The 23,045-nt window shown below is 46.4% G+C and overlaps 1 protein-coding gene across 4 annotated transcripts in view; it reads left to right on the top strand.

The window, feature by feature from the left end:
- The window catches only part of MIB1 (MIB E3 ubiquitin protein ligase 1), a 104,465-nt gene that overhangs the window by 254 nt on the left and 81,166 nt on the right, over window positions 1-23,045 (top strand). For 2 of the 4 annotated variants that reach the window (XM_075416341.1, XM_075416340.1), the window contains exon 1: window positions 16,942-17,478. In XM_075416341.1, coding sequence (XP_075272456.1) covers window positions 17,250-17,478 — 229 coding nt within the window. In that variant the 5' untranslated portion in view covers window positions 16,942-17,249. Of the gene's footprint in view, window positions 1-84; window positions 191-495; window positions 754-16,941; window positions 17,479-23,045 lie in introns of those variants that run through there. The other 2 variants (XM_075416342.1, XM_075416343.1) reach the window with 2 other exon arrangements.

The following is a 23,045-nucleotide window of genomic DNA, read 5'->3' as shown; positions in this document are numbered from 1 at the left end:
CCGCGCCACAGCGCCGCCGGCGGCATCGCCGCGCCGCCCCGGGGCCTGCGCAGGCGGGCGGAGGCCCGGGGCCGGTTCGGAGGGAGCGGGAGCGGGCAGCGGGCGGGGCGGCGGGCCTCCTTCCTCCGGGAGGAAACCCCGGGCGAGGCGGCGGGGCGCGGCCCCGGGCACCCCAGCCGGCGGGCCTCAGGCAGGTGCCTTCCCGGGGCGGCCGCGGTGCCCGCTCACCCCTGCGCTTTCCCTCAGGCGGGGCCCGCGGGGTCGGGCGGGAGAAGGACCCGTCCGAAACCGTGAGCGCGGGCGGGCGGAAGCTCCGTCCCCGCCGGTACGGGACGCGAGTCCGGCGCCGTGCGGGAGGGAGAGGGGACGCCGGGGCTGCCTGTGCAGCACTGGGCAGTCAGCAGTGTCTGTCGAAATATTTGAAGTGTGCAGCTGCTTTTCCACTTCCCACTGCCGCTGCAAGGCGTGAGGTAGACGTGTTCTCTGCCTCCCCAGGGACGCGGGTTGTCGCGCCGGGGCCCTCGCGTTTGCCCACTCCGGTGCTTCGCCCTTCGGCTTCAGAAGAAGACACGCGGTGTCTGCGCCTTTTCCTTGGCAAAGCCCTAGGAGCGCAGCTGACCGCGCGGAGGTCCTGGAGCTGAGCATCTGCTGTGCGAGGCGCGTGCGTGCACCGCAGGACGCAGGACTACTTTTCTTTCTCCTTACTGAATGACTCAGCTCCGTGACCTGGTGAGAGAAGACAGACTTTGCTCGGTGAGACTCTTCACTTCTTACTTTATCTGTGTTTTCTTGCTATACCCAAATTTTAAAGTCTAATTGAATTGGGGACCACAACACACACACAAAAAAAGTCAAAGCAGAAAGTGGGATGTGGCCTATTTCAGTTGCTTCTCTTTACTCGGATGGATCTTACCAGGGAGATTCTGCTCTGACAAAGCATCTGAGCCCAACTTTTTCTTGTTCATCATTAAATAGTGGTGGTGAGCTCTTGGATATTGGGCCACAGCTTAACTGAGAGAAATACTGAAAGGGACTTTAGCTTTCCATACGGCAGAGAAAAGTGCTACTGTGTTCATACTGTGTGATCAAACACTCTGCTTTGGTGCAGCAACAGTGGATTCCAGTCCTGCTTTGACCACTATCATGAAAACCCATTGTAACATCTAAAGACTTTGCAATCAAATGGTTGTTGCTGATTGCATTGCTGATTTGGAAATGTCAAGCATGTTTTATGATTCCGTCTGACAAGCAGAGATCTTCTACTTGTCACCTTCTTTTTCTTCTGAAGTAAAAGCAGTTTGTACAATGTTAAGAATTTCGCATTAAAGAATCAGAATGATACAAGTATGCAAATTAACTGATGTGGTATTAACAAAGGTAAACTAATTAGACTGTATTGCACTGTTCTTAAGAAATTTTAGAATACCTGTTCTTCCTATCCAGTGAGCTGTCTGAAGTTTCCAGAGACACTGGTAGAGCTACTGCAAGTGTGGAAAAGTGTATGGGAACTGGTAAGCAGAGGCTAGGAAGGAGCTGGGGTTGGATGGTTTTCGCCACAGCTGTTACAGAAAAGGGAAACTGAGTGGGAAGCCTACTGTCACCAACACTGCGCTTCCTCTGCTTCTGCTTACGGAGAATAGCCGTGCCCAGGTCTTGGTCCGGACTTGCTGGGAATGTACTTTGTTGTTGTGAATGAGTGGTTACGTCACTTAAATGATCACTCAAAAGTTTTGCAAGAAAATATTTTACTGAAAACTTAGAAAATGTGATTTTACACAGTTTGTTGGCAAGGTTCACTCTGTTACTTATGAAATGAATGGAATACAAAATCAAATGGAGTTTTGAGTAGAGAATGATTTATACAGAGTGGAAAAAAGCGCAAGGGGGTCTGGAGACCCTCCCATTGAGTCACCAGGTTCGGACCGGACCCCCTTGCTTTCTGAACTCCTGCTCAGAGAGGAGCCTCAGTGCAGACCCAGAACCGGCCTTAGACCACAACAGTTTATGACGAAGGAATGTGCTTAGCGGCAATTTAGGGTGTGTTCAGGGTTTAAAGAGAGAAGGAGAATCACAGGAATTTAGCAGCTATTGATCACTGTTTAACTTCGCATTTACCAAGTAATTAAAAAGAATTTGCTAGTACAATCACAGTAATAGAATATTATGTTTTGAATCGATTCACACACACGCACGCAATCATAAAAATTCCCCTTGAGTTCAGTGACATACTCACTTCAAAGAGAATGATTGCTCAACAGGTGAAGGTTGAGCCTTGAGGAGATCAGCCCAAATAGTTTGCGAAATACTCTGAGAAGCGTCAGGGGTGTTATTTAGGCAGCAGCGATACCATTCCAGCACTGCCAGGCTGTACGGTTCGGACATTCACCGGGCAGGTGTGACTCTGGGCATCGGGAGTTCCCGGTGCGCTCAGGGAGCACCCGATGGGCCCAGCTCACTGCTCTTGTACAAAGACAAGGAGAGTGCCAGCTCGTCCCGATGCGCTGCACTCCAGCGAGCTGTTCCTGCACTGCAAGCAAGGATGGATGCAGTGTTGGCTGGTTCGGGGATTGCCAGGTGTGGGGGGAGGGGCCTGCACCACCACAGTTGTACACCCCAAGTAAAAGGACTTATTGTGGAGGAACAGTCCAGTGCGAGCAGCTGGAGTAGACAGTTGTGAGAACATCTGGTCTTCATCAGCAAGATAAACTTAGGAACCTTTGGAGAAACTAATTTGGCTGCGCTGAGGACTGGACTTCAGGATGCAGAGGAACCTGCTGCTGCCGAAGAAGGAAATGGGTTGTTGCTTGCAGCAGACTCTTCTCTTGCATTCGAGTCCTATACCCATTAAGCTGAAAAATCCTTTAGCCACCCAAAAATTAAAGAAAAGAAAAATACCAAAAGGCTGAGAAAGAAGAGGACACAGTGTGTGTCTGTGGGGCTAGAAGGCTAGTAACTGCATATACACACGTTTGACTGAAAAGCGGAAGGCATGGCTGTTGATGATTACAGAAACCCTTCTGACGCACGGAAAACCAGCGGTTTAGTGACTTGATCAACAATCTGGGGAGACTGAATGCACGAAACAATATGCAGAAACAAAGGCTGATGAGGTTTATCTAGTCTTTGACCACTACCCTGTGTTGATTACTCATGGGACTATTAATGATATCAGGCAGACATGACATGCCTTAGGCTAACTGAAGCAAATGGCATGTGGTGAGAAGGGCTGAGCATTTTTTGCTACTGTGTAAGTGTGTTGCTACACTGCCAGTAGCAATAATGTTAATAACTTCCTTCCGTTTTAAGCAATCCACATCAGATCCTCCAGTTTCAGTGGTGGGGTTGGGGGTTTTAAGTCTTTAAAAGGTTATCCTTTGGCCTGCAACCCATTTTCCAGAGCTGAAAAAGAGAAGGCTGTATTCTGCTCATATTACAACTACTTATGAGCAATTTAGTGATTGCAAATTGTGTGTGTGCAAAGAAAACAAGGTGGTCACTATGGTGTTTTGAACTCTCACCACATTTTTTTTCAGAGGAAGACAGTCCTACATTCCCAGAGAGACTTGCTACTGCTCTCTAAGTGCTTCATAAAATGATTGCATCGACACAGCTTTAATGGATTATAGATTAGGCAGAAAGGTACAGGATTGTTCTTCAGTATTGTCTCCCAATTTATTTTGCTTAAGCAATAGATAATAATTTACAGAAGCAATTAGTCAGTAGCAGCTTGATTGGCCGTTTTGGTGAAGCCACTGAAGGCGAAGAGCTCTGGAGCAGAGGCTCATGCCGAGGGACCCTTCCTGAAGTGGCAAAATCGCGGCGGGAAGGCAGCAAAAGCACTGGGAGAGAGAGGAGACGCCAGCCCCCCCCATCCTCCCCGAGTGGGAAAGAGGGAGCTGCTACTGAGTGGCAGCTCTGACGCAGCGTGAGCCGGGACAGAGTGTGGCAGTGGCCAAACCCCCTCACGTACACGAGCAGCCCCTGGGGAGCGCGGCGAGCAGGGCCGGCAAACAGGGTGCGGCGCAGCAGTTGGCACAGGCTGGGGGTGCAGGGAAGGCGTGCGGGCAGGGCACAGTTCCCCTCTGGCAACCCGACTGGGTGGACATAGCCCTCTGAGGAGATGTTCTAGCCATGGTTTCCACTTGCGGGAAAGCTGTCACCAGAAGGAGCGTGGGGACCCAGACAGAAGTCCCGCACGAACACACGGCTGTCCAGGTCTCTGGCTGCAGGGAGTGCCTGAGCTTGGCGCTCGTACCGGAGAACAGCAGAGACAACAGCTGTGTTCGGTGCGACCAGGTGAATGATCTGCTCAGCCTGGTGGCAGAGCTGAAGGAGGAAGTGGAGTGGTTAAGGAGCATCAGGGAGTGTGAGAGGGAGATCGACTGCTCCCTGCCGTCCCTGAGGCCAAGGCAGCAGAAAGTGGCTCCACAAGAAGCAGAGGACCCCCTACCCGCTTGCCACCAAGCAGAAAGAGGGGCCCTAAGAGAGAGGGGGGAATGGAAATGGGGCTCTGCTCAGGGTGGCAGGCAAATCGCCTCCTGGCCTCCCTCACCTCCCCAGTTGCCCTTAAGCAACAGATACGGGGCTCTGGAATGTGAGGGCCAGGCAAATGAGGATGTGGGTGAAGCTCCATCCAGGGGGTTGCCTAGGATGAGCCAGTCAGCCCCAGGCATTGTGACTGCCCCGGCTAAGCAAAAAAAGCGGGGTAATGGTCATAGGTGATTCCCTTCTGAAGGGAACAGAGGGCCCGATATATAGTGGTCAGGCACTGGAACAGGCTGCCCAGGGAGGTGGTGGAGTCCCCATCCCTGGAGGTGTTCAAAAACATGTTGATGTGGCACTTCAGGATATGGTTTGGTAGGAATGGTGGTGTTGGATGGATGGTTGGACTCGATGACCTTAGAGGTCTTTTCCAACCTATGATTCTATGATTCTACAATTCTATGATATGTTGACCAGACCCATCCCATAAGGAAGTCTGCTGCCTCCCTGGGGCCCAGGTTAGGGATGTTGTTAGGAAGCGCCCTGGTCTTGTGTGGCCCTCTGATTATTACCTGCTGTTGGTAATGCAGGTTGGCAGTGATGAGATCGCAGAGAGAGGTCCCAAGGCCATCAAAAGGGACTTCAGGGCACTGGGGCGACTAGTTGCAGGATCAGGTGGTGTTTTCCTTAATCCCATCAGTGGAAGGGAAGAACACTGAAAGGGTCAGGAAAACTCACCTGATTAACAGGTGGCTCTGGTGGAATTAACTGGTGCCGTTGATGGAATTTTGTTTTCTTTGATCATGGGGAGGTTTACACAGCACTAGGCCTGCTGGCAACAGATGGAGTCCAGCTGTCTCAAAGGGGAAAAATGATTCTTGCCCGTGAGCTGTTGGGGCTCATCGAGAGGGCTTTAAACTAGGTTCGAATGGGGAGGGGGACATAACCCGGCTCACTAGGGATGAGCCCAGGCATGGCATGCCAGTGTTGGGGGTGAGATTGATAGCCCAGTTCAGATGCATCTACACCAATGCACGCAGCACGGGCAATAAACAGGAGGAGCTGGAAGCCACTGTGCAGCAGGACAGCTATGACTTGGTCACCATCACAGAAACGTGGTGGGATGACTCTCATGGCTGGAGTGCTGCGATGGATGGCTCTAAGCTCTTCAGAAGGGATAGGCAAGGAAAGAGAGGCAGTGGGGTGACTCTGTATGTTAGGGACTGCTTCGATTGTATAGAGCTCGATGATTGTGATGACAAGGTCAAGTGCTTATGGGTGAAGATGAGGGGGGAAGCCAACAAGGCAGACATCCTGCTAGGAGTCTGTTATCAACCACCTTACCAGGATGAAGAGGCAGATGAAGTTTTCTACGAGAGGCTGGCAGAAGTCTCACAATCGCTAGCCCTTGTTCTCATTGGGGACTTTAACTTATCGGACATCTGCTGGAAATACAACACAGCAGAGAGGAAACAGTCTAGGAGATTCCTGGAGTGTGTGGAAGATAACTTCCTGACACAGCTGGTGAATGAGCCTATCAGGAGGGGAGGTGCCTCGCTAGACCTGCTGTTTACTAACAGAGGACTGGTGGGAGATGTGGTGGTTGGAGGCCGTCTTGGGCTTAGAGACCATGAAATGATAGAATTCTTGGTTCTTGGTGAAGTAAAGAGGGGAGTCAGCAAAACCACCGCCATGGACTTTCAAGGGCAGACTTTGGCCTGTTCAGGATGCTGGTTGAGAGGGTCCCCCAGGAGAGAGTCCTGAAGGGCAAAGGGGTCCAGGAAGGCTGGACGTTCTGCAAGGAGGAAGTCTTAAAGGCACAGGAGCAGGCTGTCCCCACATGCCGCAAGACAAACCATCGGGGAAGATGACCAGCCTGGCTGAACAGGGAACTCTTGTTCAGACTCAGGAAAAAAAGGAGTATCTACCACCTATGGAAGAAAGGGCAGGCGACTGAAGAGGAGTACAGGGGTCTCGTTAGGTCATTCAGAGAGGAAATTGGAAAGGCAAAAGCCCAGCTAGAACTCAGGCTGGCCACTGTTGCAAGGGACAACAAGAAATGTTTTTACAAATACGTCAACAACAAAAAGAGGGCCAAGGAGAATCTCCATCCCTTATTAGATGCCAGGGGGAATATTGTCAACAAGGATGAGGAAAAAGCTGAGGTACTTAATGCCTTCTTTGCCTCAGTCTTTAATAGTCAGACTGGTTATTCCCAGGGTAGTCAGCCCCCAGTGCTGGAAGATAGGGAAGGAGAGCAGAATAAACCTCCCATAATCCAGGAGGAAGCAGTTAACGATCTGCTGTGCCACCTGGACACTTAGAAGTCTATGGGGCTGGATGGGATCCACCCAAGAGTGCTGAGGGAACTGGCGGAGGAGCTGGCCAAGACATTCTCCATCATCTTCAGCAGTCCTGGCTAACAGGGGAGGTCCCAGATGACTGGAGGATCACCAGCCTGACACGCATCTACAAGAAGGGCTGGGAGGAGGATCCCGAGAACTACAGGCCTGTCAGCCTGACCTCAGTGCCTAGGAAGATTATGAACCGGTTCATCTTGAGTGTGCTCGCTGGGCATGTGAAGGACAACCAGGGGATCAGGCCCAGCCAGCATGGGTTCATGAAAGGCACGTCCTGCTTGACCAACCTGATCTCCTTCTATGACCAGGTGACCCACCTAGTGGATGAAGGAAAGGCTGTGGATGTTGTCTACCTGGACTTTAGTAAGGCCTTTGACACCGTTCCCCACAGCATCCTCCTGGAGAAACTAGCTGCCTATGGTTTGGATGGGTGTACTCTCTGCTGGATAAAGAACTGGCTGAATGGCCGAGCGCAGAGAGTGGTGGTGAATGGAGTTAAATCCACTGGTCATGCGTGGTGTTCGCCAGGGCTCAGTTTTGCGTCTGGTCTTGTTTAACATCTTTATCAACGATCTGGATGAGGGGATTGAGCACTCCCTCAGTAAATTTGCAGATGGCACCAAGTTGGGTGGCAGTGTTGATCTGATGGAGGGTAGGATGGCCCTCCAGAGGGATCTGGACAGACTGGATTGATGGGCCGAGGCCAATTGTATGAGGTTCAACAAGGCCAAATGCCGGGTCCTGCACTTCGATCACAACAATCCCATGCAATGCTACAGGCCTGGGGAGGAGTGGCTGGAAAGCTGCCCGGCGGAAAAGGATCTTGGGGTGTTGGTCGACAGCCGGCTGAACATGAGCCAGCAGTGTGCCCAGGTGGCCAAGAAGGCCAACGGCATCCTGGCTTATATCAGGAATAGTGTGGCCAGCAGGAGCAGGGAGTTGATCGTGCCCCTGTACTCAGCACTGGTGAGGCTGCACCTTGAGTACTGTGTCCAGTTTTGGGCCCCTCACTACAAGAAGCACATTGAGGTGCTGGAGCGTGTCCAGAGAAGGGCAACGAGGGTGGTGAGGGGTCTGGACAACAAGTCTTACGAGGAGCGGTTGAGGGAGCTGGGGCTGTTTAGTTTGGAGAAGAGGAGGCTGAGGGGGGACCTTATTGCTCTCTACAACTACCTGAAAGGAGGTTGTAGTGAGTCAGGTGTTGGTCTCTTCTCCCAGGTAACTAACGATAGGACGAGAGGCAATGGCCTCAAGTTGCGTCAGGGGAGGTTTAGATCAGATATTAGGAAAAATGTCTTTACTGAAAGAGTGGTCAGGCATTGGAACAGGCTGCCCAGGGAGGTGGTGGAGTCCCCATTCCTGGAGGTGGTCAAAAAACACATAGATGTGGCACTTCGGGATATGGTTTAGCAGGCATGGTGGTGTTGGTTTGATGTTTGGACTTGATGATCTTAGAGGTCATTTTCAACCTATGATTCTATGATCTAGGAGGCTACACTAGTGCTATGTTGTCTTATTTTATTTTGTGTTAGGGGAGGTGGTTCTGTGATGGTTCGGGGTTTGGAGGAGGATTGTGGTGTTCTTATTGATGTTCCAGTGCACGATTGCAAGCTGATGCCAGCGCAGTTCACTGTGGCCCTGCTCGGCAGGGGAATGGGAGGGAAAAAGTGGATTTGAAAAATTCAAGTCAGCACTTCTCAAGCCTTCCTCATGCATATTATAGATTTTTCTTTCTTTAAAGTGTGAATGAAGTAGGGAATTAATGAAGTCAATGTAAATGTTCTATGTTGGAGGCTGTTCAAATTTCAGATGAAAAAGCTAGGCTGTGTTTATGTTTGTACTCTTGATGCTCACGAAAAAAAATCAATGATTGTGGCATTAAGAATAGCCGCTTCTGTTTGTCCTCTTCTTGAGCTTTGCTACTCTTACTATTATCTCCATATACCCAGGTATGCATGCATCTATATCTTTTTCTTCCATGCATCCATATCTTCTTCTTCCCTGCCTCTTCACTCCTTCAGGAAGTATTTCTTAGCCCTTTCCAGTGGTAAAGTTGCAAGGAACATGGGGTTCACAAGGAATGTTTTGTATCATTTGATGTAACTTTCTTTAACTATGTTTCCTCTGATGAAAATATGAATATTTCAGTTCAGCAGGCATAGCAGGTCTCCTTATTACAAATGCAACCACACAATTTAGTACTGTTTCACTCTCTGTGTAGGTGGTTGAAGATACCTTTAACAGCCCCCGCAATGTGAAGACTGCCCAATACTTCTCTCCCTTGGAACGACTCATTGCGGGATCTAGCCGACATGAAACCAGTTCCCTGCGTTTGAATACAGCTGGGAAACTGCTAAATGCAGGTTCATGGTTAGCAGAGGATCAGACCAATTTGGCTCATCAACGTGTTAAATAATGGTGATGAAACTGTTTTGTGCCATTTAAAACATTCACAGAAGAGTTAAAATAAAGGTTAAAATTCTGTGATATATAGATGAGTATAATTCTCAGAAATGTGAATTAACTTCAGATTGATTGTTTTGTTCAGAAACCAAAGCTGACAATCCACAGCATGCTGAAAACTGAGAATATGAGGCAGTACAGTATAAAATAAATTGAAAGCAACCAAACATATTGAGGACTTTTCTCTTAATCACATTATTTTTTTTTTCACTAAAAATGTTATCAGAAGCTGCTACAGAACTTGCAGAATCTTCATAAGAGTACAATAGAGCTGGATGTTGAACCTAGGTTAAATTCCTGGCTCCAGGGAATCTTTATTGTAGCTTAAAGTGAAAAATTTTCAGTTTTGTTTAACTATATTCATTCCTTTATAAACACTTCAAAGTGGATAAAAAATTGCATCTTGTATTTCAAACACAAACCCAAAGCATTTTAGAATGCTTTATAATAATGTAAAAAACCCCAACGACTTCCATATACATTTGGTAAATTTGTGTTCTACCTACGTCAACAGCATGGCTCCAGCTGAATTCAGTGGAGTCAGAAATGTGTCCAATGAATCTGTTTCCTTCAGGCAACTTCTTAGATTTTTCTTATAGCATGTTAATAGTGAAAAATATTTATATAAGCATTAGATATGATTTTAAATGAAGTATATATTAAAAATACAGCCTTCTTTGGCAACAGGTTTTTTTGTTATTTTTGAAAATTTCTAGCTGTGTTTCTAATAAATACAGATTTCAACAAGTCTATCAGAGTGTACTGGAAATCTTACTTCTTAGAATTTAGGATTACATAATGTTGTGACTGGGACTATTTTCTTATAACAAAACATACAATGTTTAGACTCAAGTTACTCAATGTTTGTTACTATTTTAGCAGATTATTAAAACTAAACATAGATATCATTCCGTGCTTAAGTAATTTTTCAGGCATTACTTAGTGCATATTGAGTGCCTTTGTAATACAAGAAAGACCTGTACTTGACTGTAAGCACGCGATTAGTCCCACTGATTGCAACAAAAATTGTCATGCACATGAATTAGGAACATTCTTAAAATATCTTGATGACCCATGGCAGACAGTTTATTTTCCTATCAGTCTAAAAATATGGCCTAGCTGGTTCTGACTACATCTGAGAATTTAAAGTAAGTACTTTCTTTACAATCTTTAATATCAGGAAATTTAATACCGGGAAGAAATGAATCCCTCCTTCCAATGCATCATCTAATTTAAAAATTATCTATGAATAAAAGATCAACATGTGGCTAAACATTTGGAAATGTCAGGTAAGTATACATTCTTTAATCCTGTGAGGTGTGGTGAAGTAGGAGAATTTGTATAGATGTACAAACATGAGCACATGGTATTGTAGTGCGTATGCCCTAGATTGCGACAGAATTTTTACTTATTTTATTTTGTCTTTGAATATTTAAAACTTCAAGCTTAACTTCACAGGTACGTTGTTTTCTCTTCACTCAAAATAGTTTAGCATACTAAAACTCAAAACCTTGATCAAGGGAGAAGATTCCAGGATGCTCCTGCTAAAGAAAGATAATCTTCTTTATCCTAAACCACTTTTTTCCAACATGTTCAAGTTTTTAGCCAGATACAGAAAAAGATTTCCTTCTTTTTAGCAGATTTCCAGGGGATTAGTTTTGCTTCACAGCAGGAAAATGAAGTGACATATTTATAATCTGTTCCCTGCTCAGCTGTTTTTCCTTCCTAGAAAAGAGGTACCAGATAGAACTCCTTAGGGAAAGAAACAGTGGCATGGACACTGTGGGTTAATACATGTGTTCTAATTAACAGTTTCATAGAGGATGCCAGTAGCACAGTAAAAAACAAACCCACCAAAGCAATTTGCTGTGTTGCACGACAGCTTGCTCGCTATCTGGCATTAAAAAATATTTTAATCTGCAGAAACTAGGAAAAAAATCAATGCCAATTATCCATGACATTTCTGAAAATCGAGTAAGAAATTGAATTGTGTTATGGATAATGCATCTGATAAAGCAGTGGAAATACAGTACAACAAAGTTAACAGGTTAGCATTTGTTTTAGCATTAATGAGAGATGGCACGTGGCCACGTGATGGCAGCAGAGGCTGAGGAATTAGGGGTTTTTTCTACATTAAACTACGGATAAAGAGGATATGGTCTAAAGTTCCTAACTCGTTCTTCAGGTTCTAGAAAATACACATTATGTATATTTTCACGTAAAAAGATGTGGCATGTTCATCAGACCAGAATTTTCTGCAGAGAGTGATTACATGCTTCTAATTTGAAAAAAAAACCCAAACATTTGGGACTTCTTTTTTTTTAGTAAAACAGTAGTTTTCATGTCACTTGCCAATATTTCCGTCTTTCTTCCTCAGTTATTTAGGTTAGTTCCACCCGGAAGAGTAAGTGTATTTTGATAAAACCAAGGCAGTTGCTTACTTTTTCCCAGTTCCTTTTCCTAATACTTTTGTCTACAGGAAAAAACTGCATTATAAAAACCCCTTTTGGGGAAAACCAGAAAATTAAGATCTAGAATGCCTTCAGTTTTTAAGAGGAGGACTGAGAAAGGACTTTCTGGGAGTCCTGGTGGACGACAGGTTGACCATGAGCCAGCAGTGTGCCCTGGTTGCCAAGAAGGCCAATGGGATCCTGGGGTGCATTAAGAAGAGTGTGGCCAGCAGGTCGAGGGAGGTTCTGCTCCCCCTCTACTCTGCCCTGGTGAGGCCCCATCTGGAGTACTGTGTCCAGTTCTGGGCTCCCCAGTTCAAGAAAGATGAGGAGCTACTGGAGAGAGTCCAGCGGTAGGCTACAAAGATGATGAGGGGACTGGAGCATCTCTCCTGCGAGGAGAGGCTGAGGGAGCTGGGCTTGTTCAGCCTGAAGAAGAGAAGGCTGCGAGGGGATCTTATAAATATCTGCAGAGTGGGTGTCAGGAGGATGGGGCCAGACTCTTTTCAGTGGTGCCCAGCGACAGCACAAGGGGCAATGGGCACAAACTGAAGCACAGGAAGTTCTGTCTGAACACGAGGAAGAACTTCTTCCCTCTGAGGGTGACAGAGCCCTGGAACAGGCTGCTCAGAGGGGCTCTGGATTCTCCTTCTCTGGAGATATTCAAGACCCGCCTGGATGCGGTCCTGTGCAGCCTGCTGTATGTGACCCTGCTTTGGCAGGGGGGTTGGACTAGATGATCCAGAGGTCCCTTCCAACCCCGAACACTCTGTGGTTCTGTGAAAACTGCTCTTGTTCTAATACAGAGTCTTGAAATGAGGAGGCAGATTTTTTGGCCTCAGGTTAGTATAAATTTATGCGCTCTACCTTTGTGGTTTAAAAACAAAACTACAGTTGGCTCATTATATATAAACTAGATGTTATTTTTCAGCTCCTAGGAAGCTATTTATATATATCCTTCATATGACAAATCCTAAGAACTCAGGATTTGTGCAAGATAGTAAACAAAACCTCAGAACTCCATGAGTTAATAACTGTCTTTCCAAGAAGTTGGGATTTTTTTCTTCCAAACCATATAAAAGTAGGCTTTTCACACGGGATTCTGTCCTGCAATAGGCACAGTCCCTTTTCTGCACTGTGCGTTCCAGATCCTGCATTGCAAGATCAGCGTTAACGAAACAAGATGGTCCAGAAAAACTTCTGTCAGTCTCTATTCAATCCATGCAAACACTTACATTAGGATTCCCTGCTGGAGCATGACATTTTGCAGAACCAAAAGGCAGCCAGGCAGATTTTAGGCAAGCGGCTCTCTGGAATGGCTTAAATGAACAGGGGCATGGGCTGGATGACCTTCAAAGTGCTATTTGGTGTGACTCTACGAGGGCTGTCTTGAGGGTTCTCCTGCCCTCTAGGAGAGTAGCAGCTGCTCTGACAAAAAGCAAATAGGCAGAGTTTAAAGGGATGTTGTTAGGTTACGCACAGCATTGAATTCTGTGTAAACCACAGGTCTTCTCTCATGGCCCCTTGCTGGGTTTCTCTAATACGGCAGGAAGTAGTGAGGAATACCATAATCACCAGCTGGAGGATGGCGTGACTCAGCAATGTACGTAATTTTGAGTAGCCAGAAGGGAACTCATTCCATAGTTCTTTTTGTGCATCCAGATCCCTGCACTGAATGCATATTAATGAATCTTTGCAATTACAGGTGAGTATGCCTAAAGCACTGTGGATTCCCTTCCTCCAGCCTGTGATTTAACTGCTCTGTCATGACTACCTGAGGTACACAAAGCCAGCAATGCCTCACAAGGCAGGCAGCGGTGGTTAATTGCAGCAGCACTGCTCAGGTAAATCAGGCCTTTGGCAGACGAGCTTTGGTTGCTTCTGCTGCAGCAATTTAAGGCATTACTGGTCTGCCAGTCTGCCCTGGTGGTCTCCTCCCGTAACAGGGATGGCAGAAAAGAACACAGGTCCCATGCCTCAGCTGGAGCTAGGTTTGAGGGGGCTTACGAGTGAGTACGATTTCTAGATTGTAGACCCAAAGAGCAAAGAAATAAACCTTCTGATAACTCCAGTAGCGAGGTTTTAGACAGCGTTTTTCTCCACAATATGAGTCCTGATAGATTAAATAACCTGGAGCGTGAGCACATGTTGGCTCTAAGGCTGTAAAATAGCCATTCTGTGCAATAAGGGGCAAATGCAAGTTTAGAAGATTTGATAAACTCTCAGCATTCATTAGGAGAAGAGAATAGTCCCGTCAAGGGACCACAGGGTTATTAGAGACAACTGAAAATGCTGCACGCGTTTTATTCTGTGTCAAACCAACCAGACAATGAACTAATCCCCTCTGCCTGCAAAAGGCCCTAAGCCAAGAGGTTTTTTGGTTGGAAAGTGAATACGAGTTCTTTCCTTAGGGTATTACCGTTTCCAGCTTCCCACTGCAAACAAAATGCCGATCGTACCTGAAAATGCTGTATTTGTTGCATTTCTTGTCACAATATGTTAATTGGATTCGACATCCTACGGAATCACCGTCTTGTTTATACCTTCGCATGTTTCATTTATTTCTAACTTTACCTCAGCTTATTTTCAGAACTCAAAGCTCTCTTATTCCTCTTGCTACTCACATTCTGATTCTTCTGTCTCCATCCTTCTGTAAATCTTCAGGTGCTTACTCAGAATGAGATTCTTTTGCTTATTATTCTAGTACTAATTTTCATGCTGATGTCTACTCCTGTGGCTGATACCAGAAAAAATATCAGCTAGAACCACTAATGTCCAATATAAGTTGAGAAATAAATATTTCCTCAGTGTTATATCCTTCCTCATTCTCTGCTGTGTCCTTTTAAATCTGCATCTGAAACCGGTATTTACTGGTTATTTTGAAGACTAATCCAGATAAAAGATTCAAGAGCTGAAGACCTTTTTTCCTTACTGATCAGTTAAACACCAAGCAGGTGTGCAGCATAAATAATATAATGTATGATTCCAAAAGATAACACCATAAAACATTTGCGATTCTGGAAAACCCAGTCATGTAGCCCATGACAATTTTGAGACTTCTACAACTTTGTGGGCATGTAGAACTAAAAGTGACAGGAGATTAGAGTTCAGAAATCAGTCATGTCAGTCATTAGTCACTGGCAAATGAATATTTCAGATCAGTCTATTCACTCTTTATTTGCAACTACACCAATGAAATAGCATGAGCCCATTTGAGCTCTGGAGAACTCCCTCAGCTCTTAGGGGAGCATTCACATTCAGTCCAATAGACGCTAGGTTCCAGTTACCACCTGTACTCTTGTGTGTCTCAGCCACCTCTAAAATAATCCAGGCATCTTTAGAGATTCTGTTTTTTCGAAATAAATCATCTGATAGAGGAAGTAGGCGAGTAGGAGAGGCAGGGGCTATTGGGATAGATAGAGCAGGAGTGGTCAGGAGAAGGATTATCAGCAGAGAAGAAGCTCCAGAATAGTATCTGCCCACACACTGCCGCTGAAATGCAGCAGCAGGCTCTCTGAAGGTCTATAATTTAGAATTTCTTGGAAAAATAAATGTAAGTCATGAACTCTTCTGATTCTCTCCAGGAGAACTAATTTTGATCTCAGACTCTGTTGATTTTCCTGGCACATATTTCCTGGTTGCAAAAAGCCTTTTTTATCCAACCCTATCAAAGAGCAATAGAAAAATGTGCTTTGGGTTATCCTTAGATATGCATGCACCTTATGCTTGCCCATAACTATCAAAGCACAAAAAAGTAGGCATATGAGAACATTATGACCATAGCTAGAGCCTAGCCAGAGCCTTCGATAGATCAAGGATCCTCCAGAATTTCTGGGAAATTCTGCCATGTGTTACAAATTTAATTCCAATTACATGTACCAAATGTAATAAGCTAGTACAAGCTGCGGGTAGCTTTTGCATGGGGAGAAGCATCTGCAAGCAAACCCGAACTGCCTGGCAGTTGCATGCTTTCCTAGGGTGGTATCTGTTAGCATTTTGAGGTTTCCACTGCAGAAGTGGAAGTGCCTATTGTTGGGATACAATTTCATGTTTAAGGCTGCATTCTTTAGCCTTAGCGTGCGTTAGGAAGGAATGAATCATGTGAGGAATGTGGTGGCAGTCTGGTGGTTACATGTTCATATTATTCTGCTCTGCTATACGTACTGTGCGAAAACGACACAAAAGAAGTCAGGAAATTATCTCATGGACTCTTCCGACTGTATTAATAACCACAAAGGTGGAAGGAAGCACAGAAACAGTAAAAATACCCAGGACACAAGGGTAGCTGGGCTGCCTTTTATCAGCCATTTCCCTGTCGACTAAGAATGGCATTCTTTTGTCTGGTTCAGACAAGTCTGTCCTTTAAGATGGATGCTGTTGAAAAGTTGACACAGAGCATGATTAGGGAGAGATAAAAACACTCAGAGGAACATTTTTTTAAATGAAGAATCACATTCTATATAAGATTCGCCAGGTTGGTGGAGTTAAAGGAAATCCTTGAGTGTCACAAGAGTGACACAAGTGTCACAGGACGAGAAGGGTAGTTTATGAAGAACTGCACAGCAGGTACGTGTGCAAGGTTGGAGTAGGCACATCCTCTGAGGTGGGAAGGTGGGGGTACAGACTCCCCCCTCTTGCTGGCCGGAGCCCCCGGATACCAGCTAGAAAAGCGCCTGGGCTGCCAAAGCACAGCCCCCCGAGACTCACCTCACCAGCACGCAGGACCCACGCCCACCCTTTGGAAAGAAAATGGGGTTTCAGGGCGCGGAAGTAACTGAAAAATGAGGAAAATGCCATGCAGATTTACTCAAGCTAGATCGCGCAGGACTCGGTCGGTACGATGTAATTACTAATCCCTCTGCCGCCACAGGAGGAGCGGTACAAGCAGCTTCTGGCTGGAGAGGGAAGGGGGCGATTCGGGAAGCCCGGCCGCGGCACCTCCCTCCCTCCCCGCCGCCAAAATCACCTCAGCCGCGGGCGCGGCCGCTGCCCTCGGGGGGCTCAGTGCCGGTCAGTGCCGGTCAGTGCCCACCCCGGCTCTGCAGGGGGCGCTCGAGCGCCGCACCGCCTCTCCGGGCCCCGCCGCGCTGCGGCTGCGCAGAGGCGCCGGGCGCATGCGCGGCACGGGGAGGGGGGCGGGCGCCGCCGGTCTCCCTGGTGCTGCCGCCGTCGCGGCCGCAGTTCCCGGATGTAGTGGCGGGAGCGCGGGGTTGGCGGTGGCGGGGTGCGGGCGACTGCTGCGGCGCTGGGGATGGGTCCGTAGGAAGGAAGGAAGCGAGGAGAAGAGCCAGCCGGAGGGTCGCGTCCCCCGGCCCGTCGGAACGGTCCCTCCTCGTCCGCTCCCCGTCGCGTCAGGATCGCCCCGCTCCCTCCCTGCCCGCAGCAGCAGCCACGGCCCGCGCCCGAGGCGGCCGTCCGCATCGGGGTCCCGCTCCGCCGTCTGCGGGCTGCGCGCCCCCTCCCGCCGTCCCGGGGCCCGCGGGGCGTCGTCGGGATGAGCAGCTCGCGGAACAACCGGGTTATGGTGGAGGGAGTCGGGGCGCGGGTGGTCCGGGGCCCGGACTGGAAGTGGGGGAAGCAGGATGGCGGCGAGGGCCATGTGGGCACCGTCCGCAGCTTCGAGAGTCCCGAAGAGGTGGTCGTGGTGTGGGACAACGGCACCGCCGCCAACTACCGCTGCTCCGGGGCCTACGACCTCCGCATCCTCGACAGCGCGCCCACCGGTGAGCGGCGCCCGGGGCGGGAAGGGGCCCGCGCGGGGGAGCGGTGCGGGGGGCGGCCCCGCTGCGGGCTGGGGCCCGGCCCTGGGGGCGGGGTGCGCCCCTCCGTCCCCTTCTCGGGGCGCGCCTGTCCCCCTGTGAGGGGTTTGGGGGTGTGGGGGGGGGCCCGTCGGTAGGCGTCCGTCGGTATCCATAGGCGCTGGCTTGGGATAAACACCGAGCGTGCGGCCGTGGGGAGGGGAGGAGTTGTCCTGGGGCTTCTGAATCGGGGGTAGACAAAGCGAAAGGCATCTGTCTGCCGCGGAGAGCAGGCTCCCGGTGTGCTGGGAAAGGGGGGGGAGGCACCGGGAAGATGGTACCTCAGGGTCTGGTTTTGTTTTTCGCATCCCCCCCACCCCCCCCCTTCAATATGTATTTTAGAGCGGTGTCATAAAATGGTGACAGTCATTCTAAGTTAAGCGCGGGGGGGTTGTAGAAAAGAGGTGCAACACCTTTTTGCTAAACGTTCGGTGAAGTGGTTGAAATGCTGCCTTGTAATCTGCGTGTTGCCTTTTATCTGCATGGCCGGACCTGTTGTAAAGCAGCTAAAGTACCGGGGGAAAAAACGCATTCGTTCATTCTTCTAATGACTTGGCTGCTCGATGTTTCGGCTTCAGGTTCAGTCAGTTTGGACAATGGGTTTAGATCTGCACCGACATTATGCGGCAGTGTGAGTTGCAAACGCTGCAGGGAAATGTCCATTTTAGCACCTGTTTTTTTGCAGTGAAAACTCACAAAGAGAAATACGTTGTGCAGTTTCGTCGGAAATACAGTGAGGGGAATTTTTGGGCTGAGCGGATTGTCCCAATAATGATTCCATTGGACTGATTTGTTGGGATACTTAAATGTACTGGTTTTTGTAACGTATCGTTCATTTAGAACGTGATGGAGAGGAGAGACCATCTTTGAGCGAGCTCTGTCTAGTGTTACAGAAAGGAAAATTGTAGCAGTGGGTTGAAGCGAACAGACTTTTGAAGAGACAACATCATGGAATTTATTGTAATTACAAAAATGTTGCTAAGAAAAAAAAATCCCACACGTTGCATAGAGAGCCTTTGAGATGGATCTTATTTTTGGTGTCTGGGTACCTTCCTCTCCCCTGGCTTCATGGTTGTTTTGTTGTTGTTGTTTTGGAGGGTAGATGCTATTAAAATGAGCTGAAAAGCGTTTTGAAATGAGCCTTGGAACAAGAAGTAGAGTAGTCTTTCAGGTTGTCAGTCATTGTCTTGCAGATGTTTATGCTTTGAAACTTTACCTGCATTTGATGTCCTGTAGAAACCAGTGGGACTACTTTTGCTTAAAACTGAAGCGCATGCATGAATGTTGAATATGAGCCTTGAATGCTCGTTATTCTAGCTCTGCTTGGTGTATTTGCAAGCTGACAGTATCCTGTTAACTGCATCTGGAAGCCTACACTTAATACTCAGTTTTAAGTCTCTGGGGTTTTTTTGTTTTTTTTTTGCCTTTTTTTTTTTTTTGCTGCTCTATTGCTTCTAATTTTCAGTTGTGTTTATACTTCTGTATTAGAATTTTAATTTCTGCTTGAGGTAGGGCCGTGTGTATTGCTGTGGGACAAACTCGTAAATGTTGCTGTTTTCAGGCTTTGCAGAATGGTCTTTCTCTTCCTGAGGTTTTTGGCCAGTGTGTGCATCATCCTCACGGAACCCCTCTGGTTTTACCACTGATTCACTTTGGATTCTTGGGCAAATCACTTCCTTTCTTCAGTTTTCCACCTTTTAGTAATGACTTATTTTTCTCCATGGTAGTGACAATCCATTGTTTTGAATAAAGGACTGTGACTTTGCATGGTAGTTTGATACTCACACTTAGGGGCATTTAGATGATTTTGGTGTAGATAATTACAGGAAAAGTGAGATTGAGGGGCAGGAATTTCTGACTGTAGTATTAATGCTGATGGTTTTAAGCGAGGAAATGTTACAAAATATGGGGTGGTTTTTGGTTTGGTGATACTTAGCACAGTGTTTATAGTGAGAACAAATATAAAAATACAGCAATAGAAAGAAAAATTAAATTATTTATTGCCAGGAGTTCTTTTTATTAGGTATTCAAAACCAGACTTGATTGTAAGTTCTTAAAAGCGGTGCTTGCAGCCAGAGTTGCTGCTTTGATGAGTTTGAGGCCTGTGCAGCCAGAAACAGTAGTGATGCATCAGGAACCCATCGTGTTATAGAAGCAATGATTGAAGCTCATTCTATTAAAAAAACCCAAACCCAAGTGTGATACATGTATGTGCATATATATATGTGTGTATGCTTCTCTTTTGATGCCAGAATATGTTAACTTTTTATAAAACTTAAATAGCCTTAGTACTAAGATTTTAGGATGGTTTCCTTTAAAATAAAAAGTCATTGATGATTTATGTGAAGTATCTCTTGTAAGCTGTTTGCTCCAGGTGTAGTCATCTGAGTAATGAATGATGTCTGATAGGAAGTTTTGTTTTGTTTTTCAGTTATGTTTACCAAGCTAGCTGTATTAGCTGCCCACGGGTGATCATTGACTAGCATTTCTTTGAGCAGGATGGAGCAATTGAGAGGAACTGGTAAACTAAGAATCTGAAAAGAAGGAAAATTTCAGTTAGGAGAAAGGAAGCTTCAGTTAGGTCCTGTGTGGTGGACTCCTAAATGGTGTAAGTGGTGGGATGTGATATGTTAGCAGTGCAGTGTGGTTGACTGATTACTTGCAAATAATAAATTCTGGCCTTTCTGTAAAGTAGCCATTTGTCAGGATCTGGGAGCCCTGAGAGTCACCTTTTTCTGGTAGTTTTGTGGAAAAGAAACAGAAAGGAGCAGTTTCCTGAGTTGCTGAACAGAAGCTAGAAGTCTATAAACCCAAGCGTTCTGCTCAGAAGGGAAGGCAGCCTTTTGCCAGAGGTAAAGGACGTGTGGTAGCGTGTTTGTAGAGAGCACTCCTGACTGCGTTCACACAATAGTCGTGATCATTACAGAAACTTTCTGTGTTTATTCTCTTTCTGAAGGTTTGCTTTCTATAAAGCTTAAGCAAAAGTTTGGTTGTCATCCGTTTCCTTTTTTATATGGTTTGTTCAAAGTAACAAAGTTATTTTCCTGCTTAAAATACTTACCCGACTGTGTTTGAATAAGGGGAGGTGGTGGAGGGGCTGGGGTCAGGAAATGGAATCTTGATGTGGAATTATCCGCAGCTAGAGCGAGCATCTGTGCAGCATGGAAGGCTCTGTGTTCTGTATTCTGCTAGTATTGAAAATGTGGGTGTTGTCTGTTGAAGATCTGAGTGGCTTTTTGTACTTGTATTAGTAGTTTTCTGTAACCTGAAGAGTTGCGTAATTCATCGTGAAGTCATACCTGTCGGAACATTTTAAAAGGTAGAACACTTCGGCTGATTTATCCTACATATTTGTTTATTTGATCTTGCTTTTAATGCATCAAATGTAATTTAAAGCAAGTTGTCTTAGTGAAGATTGTTATAGTGGCTATTTGTAAATACTTACAGAACCCCTCACAAGTAAAAAAATCTAATAGCTTCATGAGCAGTGGTACTTGGGAAGCCTGGTTTGTTTGTTTGTTTGTTTTAATCATGTTCTTTGTTCTTCCTGCCCTTCCCCCATGTCTCCTACACAATAATCCTCACCCTCCTTCTATCTTGTGATACCCTTACCAGATAGGACACATACTTTGGCAAGTCTGGTGTCTCTCAGCTGGCTGCTGCCAAACAGGGTGTTTAGCAGATGAGTTGTGTTTGTGGGGAGACTGATTTGAGTTTTCACACAGTTTGTTGGAATCTGGTTAATCTCTGAGAATTCTTTGTTTTCAGTTTGCCTGGATTCTGGCCATAGTGTCAAAATTATCTGTAGTGGAAGAATAAAACATTGCTATTGCTTTTTAAATTGGGGGGTAAATGAATCAGTTTTCTAAGCAGTTTATGGTATCCCATGCCTGATGGTAGCATTGTCATTGATATGTAAGTATTGTGGCTTATTAGAATCCTGTAGAGGGTAATGAGTCAATTGGAAACTAGATTTTGTTGGTTCTGAGAAGTGACTGAGATTACTGTTGACTTCTGTGCTTATGGAGTAGTATGTATACCCCTTGTACATCTTTTACTGTTAAAATGTTCTTTTATTGGACAGTTGTATATTGCTGCCTTTAAAAACTATATTTAATGCAAAAGAGATATTAATAACAAATTCAAATAGCAACACTGCTTCTATTTCCTTTCACAGCTTTGAAAGTGAGCATGGGTTTTAAAAACTTACAGGCAAAGGCTGTATAATTGTTTAAATGAGTGGTGACAGAGGAAAGGTGGGCTAGGTAATCCAGGAAAAATTTGGGAATAGATGACAAAACTGAAAATAACCATGGCAGGGACATGAAGGTAGGAAATTAGTATGAAATGCAGACAGTAAAAACATTAACGACAAGTGGAGATCGAGAATATTGGATTTTATGGTGAACTGAGGTTGGCGGGGCATTAGGAAGTGGCAGCTATTTAAACGAAAGTAGGCATGGTGAAAGTACCTGTCTTATTACCTGATTTCTTTTGGGTGGTTTTTTCAGTGCAGTATGCAGGATGATACAAAACCTGTTTCATTTCGAAATAGCCTGCTTCTAGGACATTTTGAAGAATGTTTAGAGGTTTAGTTTTTGCATTATCTCATTTTAGAGAGCTGAAGTGCTCTTCTGGTTCACAGCTGGCCAGCTGCAGGGCTGATGTTTGAATTGTGAAGTTTTTATGGCACTTTAATGTATTCCAGTAGTTTAGTTAAGGCATTCTTTCCTAATATAAACTTTGTAAAGTTTGTGTTTCTCAACCTTTCTTAAACAGCAGCCCTTTCAAAGAGCGGAAGCGGTTTATGTGGCAGGTAGAGGTTGCATTTGGGTCAGGATTTCAGCTTGGGTCCAGAGCCTACACTTGACCCAGTCTCGTGGTTGTTCCTGTGTACTGTGTTTCGATTTACATCATGGAGTGGTTTTGTAGCACACAAACTGGTTTACTTTTTGGTGAAAGCAAGTTGAAAGATACGGTCTCAATGCCCACGAGCATTCAGGCCACTGGGCTAAAGCAGAGTTACTCTCACCCAAAATGTGTGTTGTGCTAACATCAGGTCTTAAGTACTGAATTTTGGTAAGTAGATGGTGATTGAGACCACAGTGACACAGGTTGTCCACTTGCAGCCCACGGAGGGCCACAGTGCAGCAGCTATCCGCGCTGCTGGAGCAGGGGACATTCCCTGAAGGAAGGTGCCACGCTTGAGCAGTGTTTTCCTGAAGGGCTGCAGCCCATGGTGAGGACCCATGCTGGAGCAGGGGAAATGTGTGAGGAGCTGTTATGGACTGGTCATGATTCCCCATCTTCAATGAAATTTCTTCACCAAAAGCATCGTTAAGCATTGGAACAGGCTAGTCAGGGAAATGGTTGAGTCACCATCCCTGCAGGTATTTAAAAGACATGAAGACGTGGTGCTTAGGGACATGGTTTAGTGGTGGGCTTGGTGATGTTAGGTTAATGGTTGGACTGGATGATCTTAAGGGTCTTTT

This window comes from Opisthocomus hoazin, chromosome 3 (assembly GCF_030867145.1).
Source record: "Opisthocomus hoazin isolate bOpiHoa1 chromosome 3, bOpiHoa1.hap1, whole genome shotgun sequence".
Lineage (NCBI taxonomy): Eukaryota > Metazoa > Chordata > Aves > Opisthocomiformes > Opisthocomidae > Opisthocomus > Opisthocomus hoazin.
This window is presented reverse-complemented; position numbering and strand designations above follow the sequence as displayed.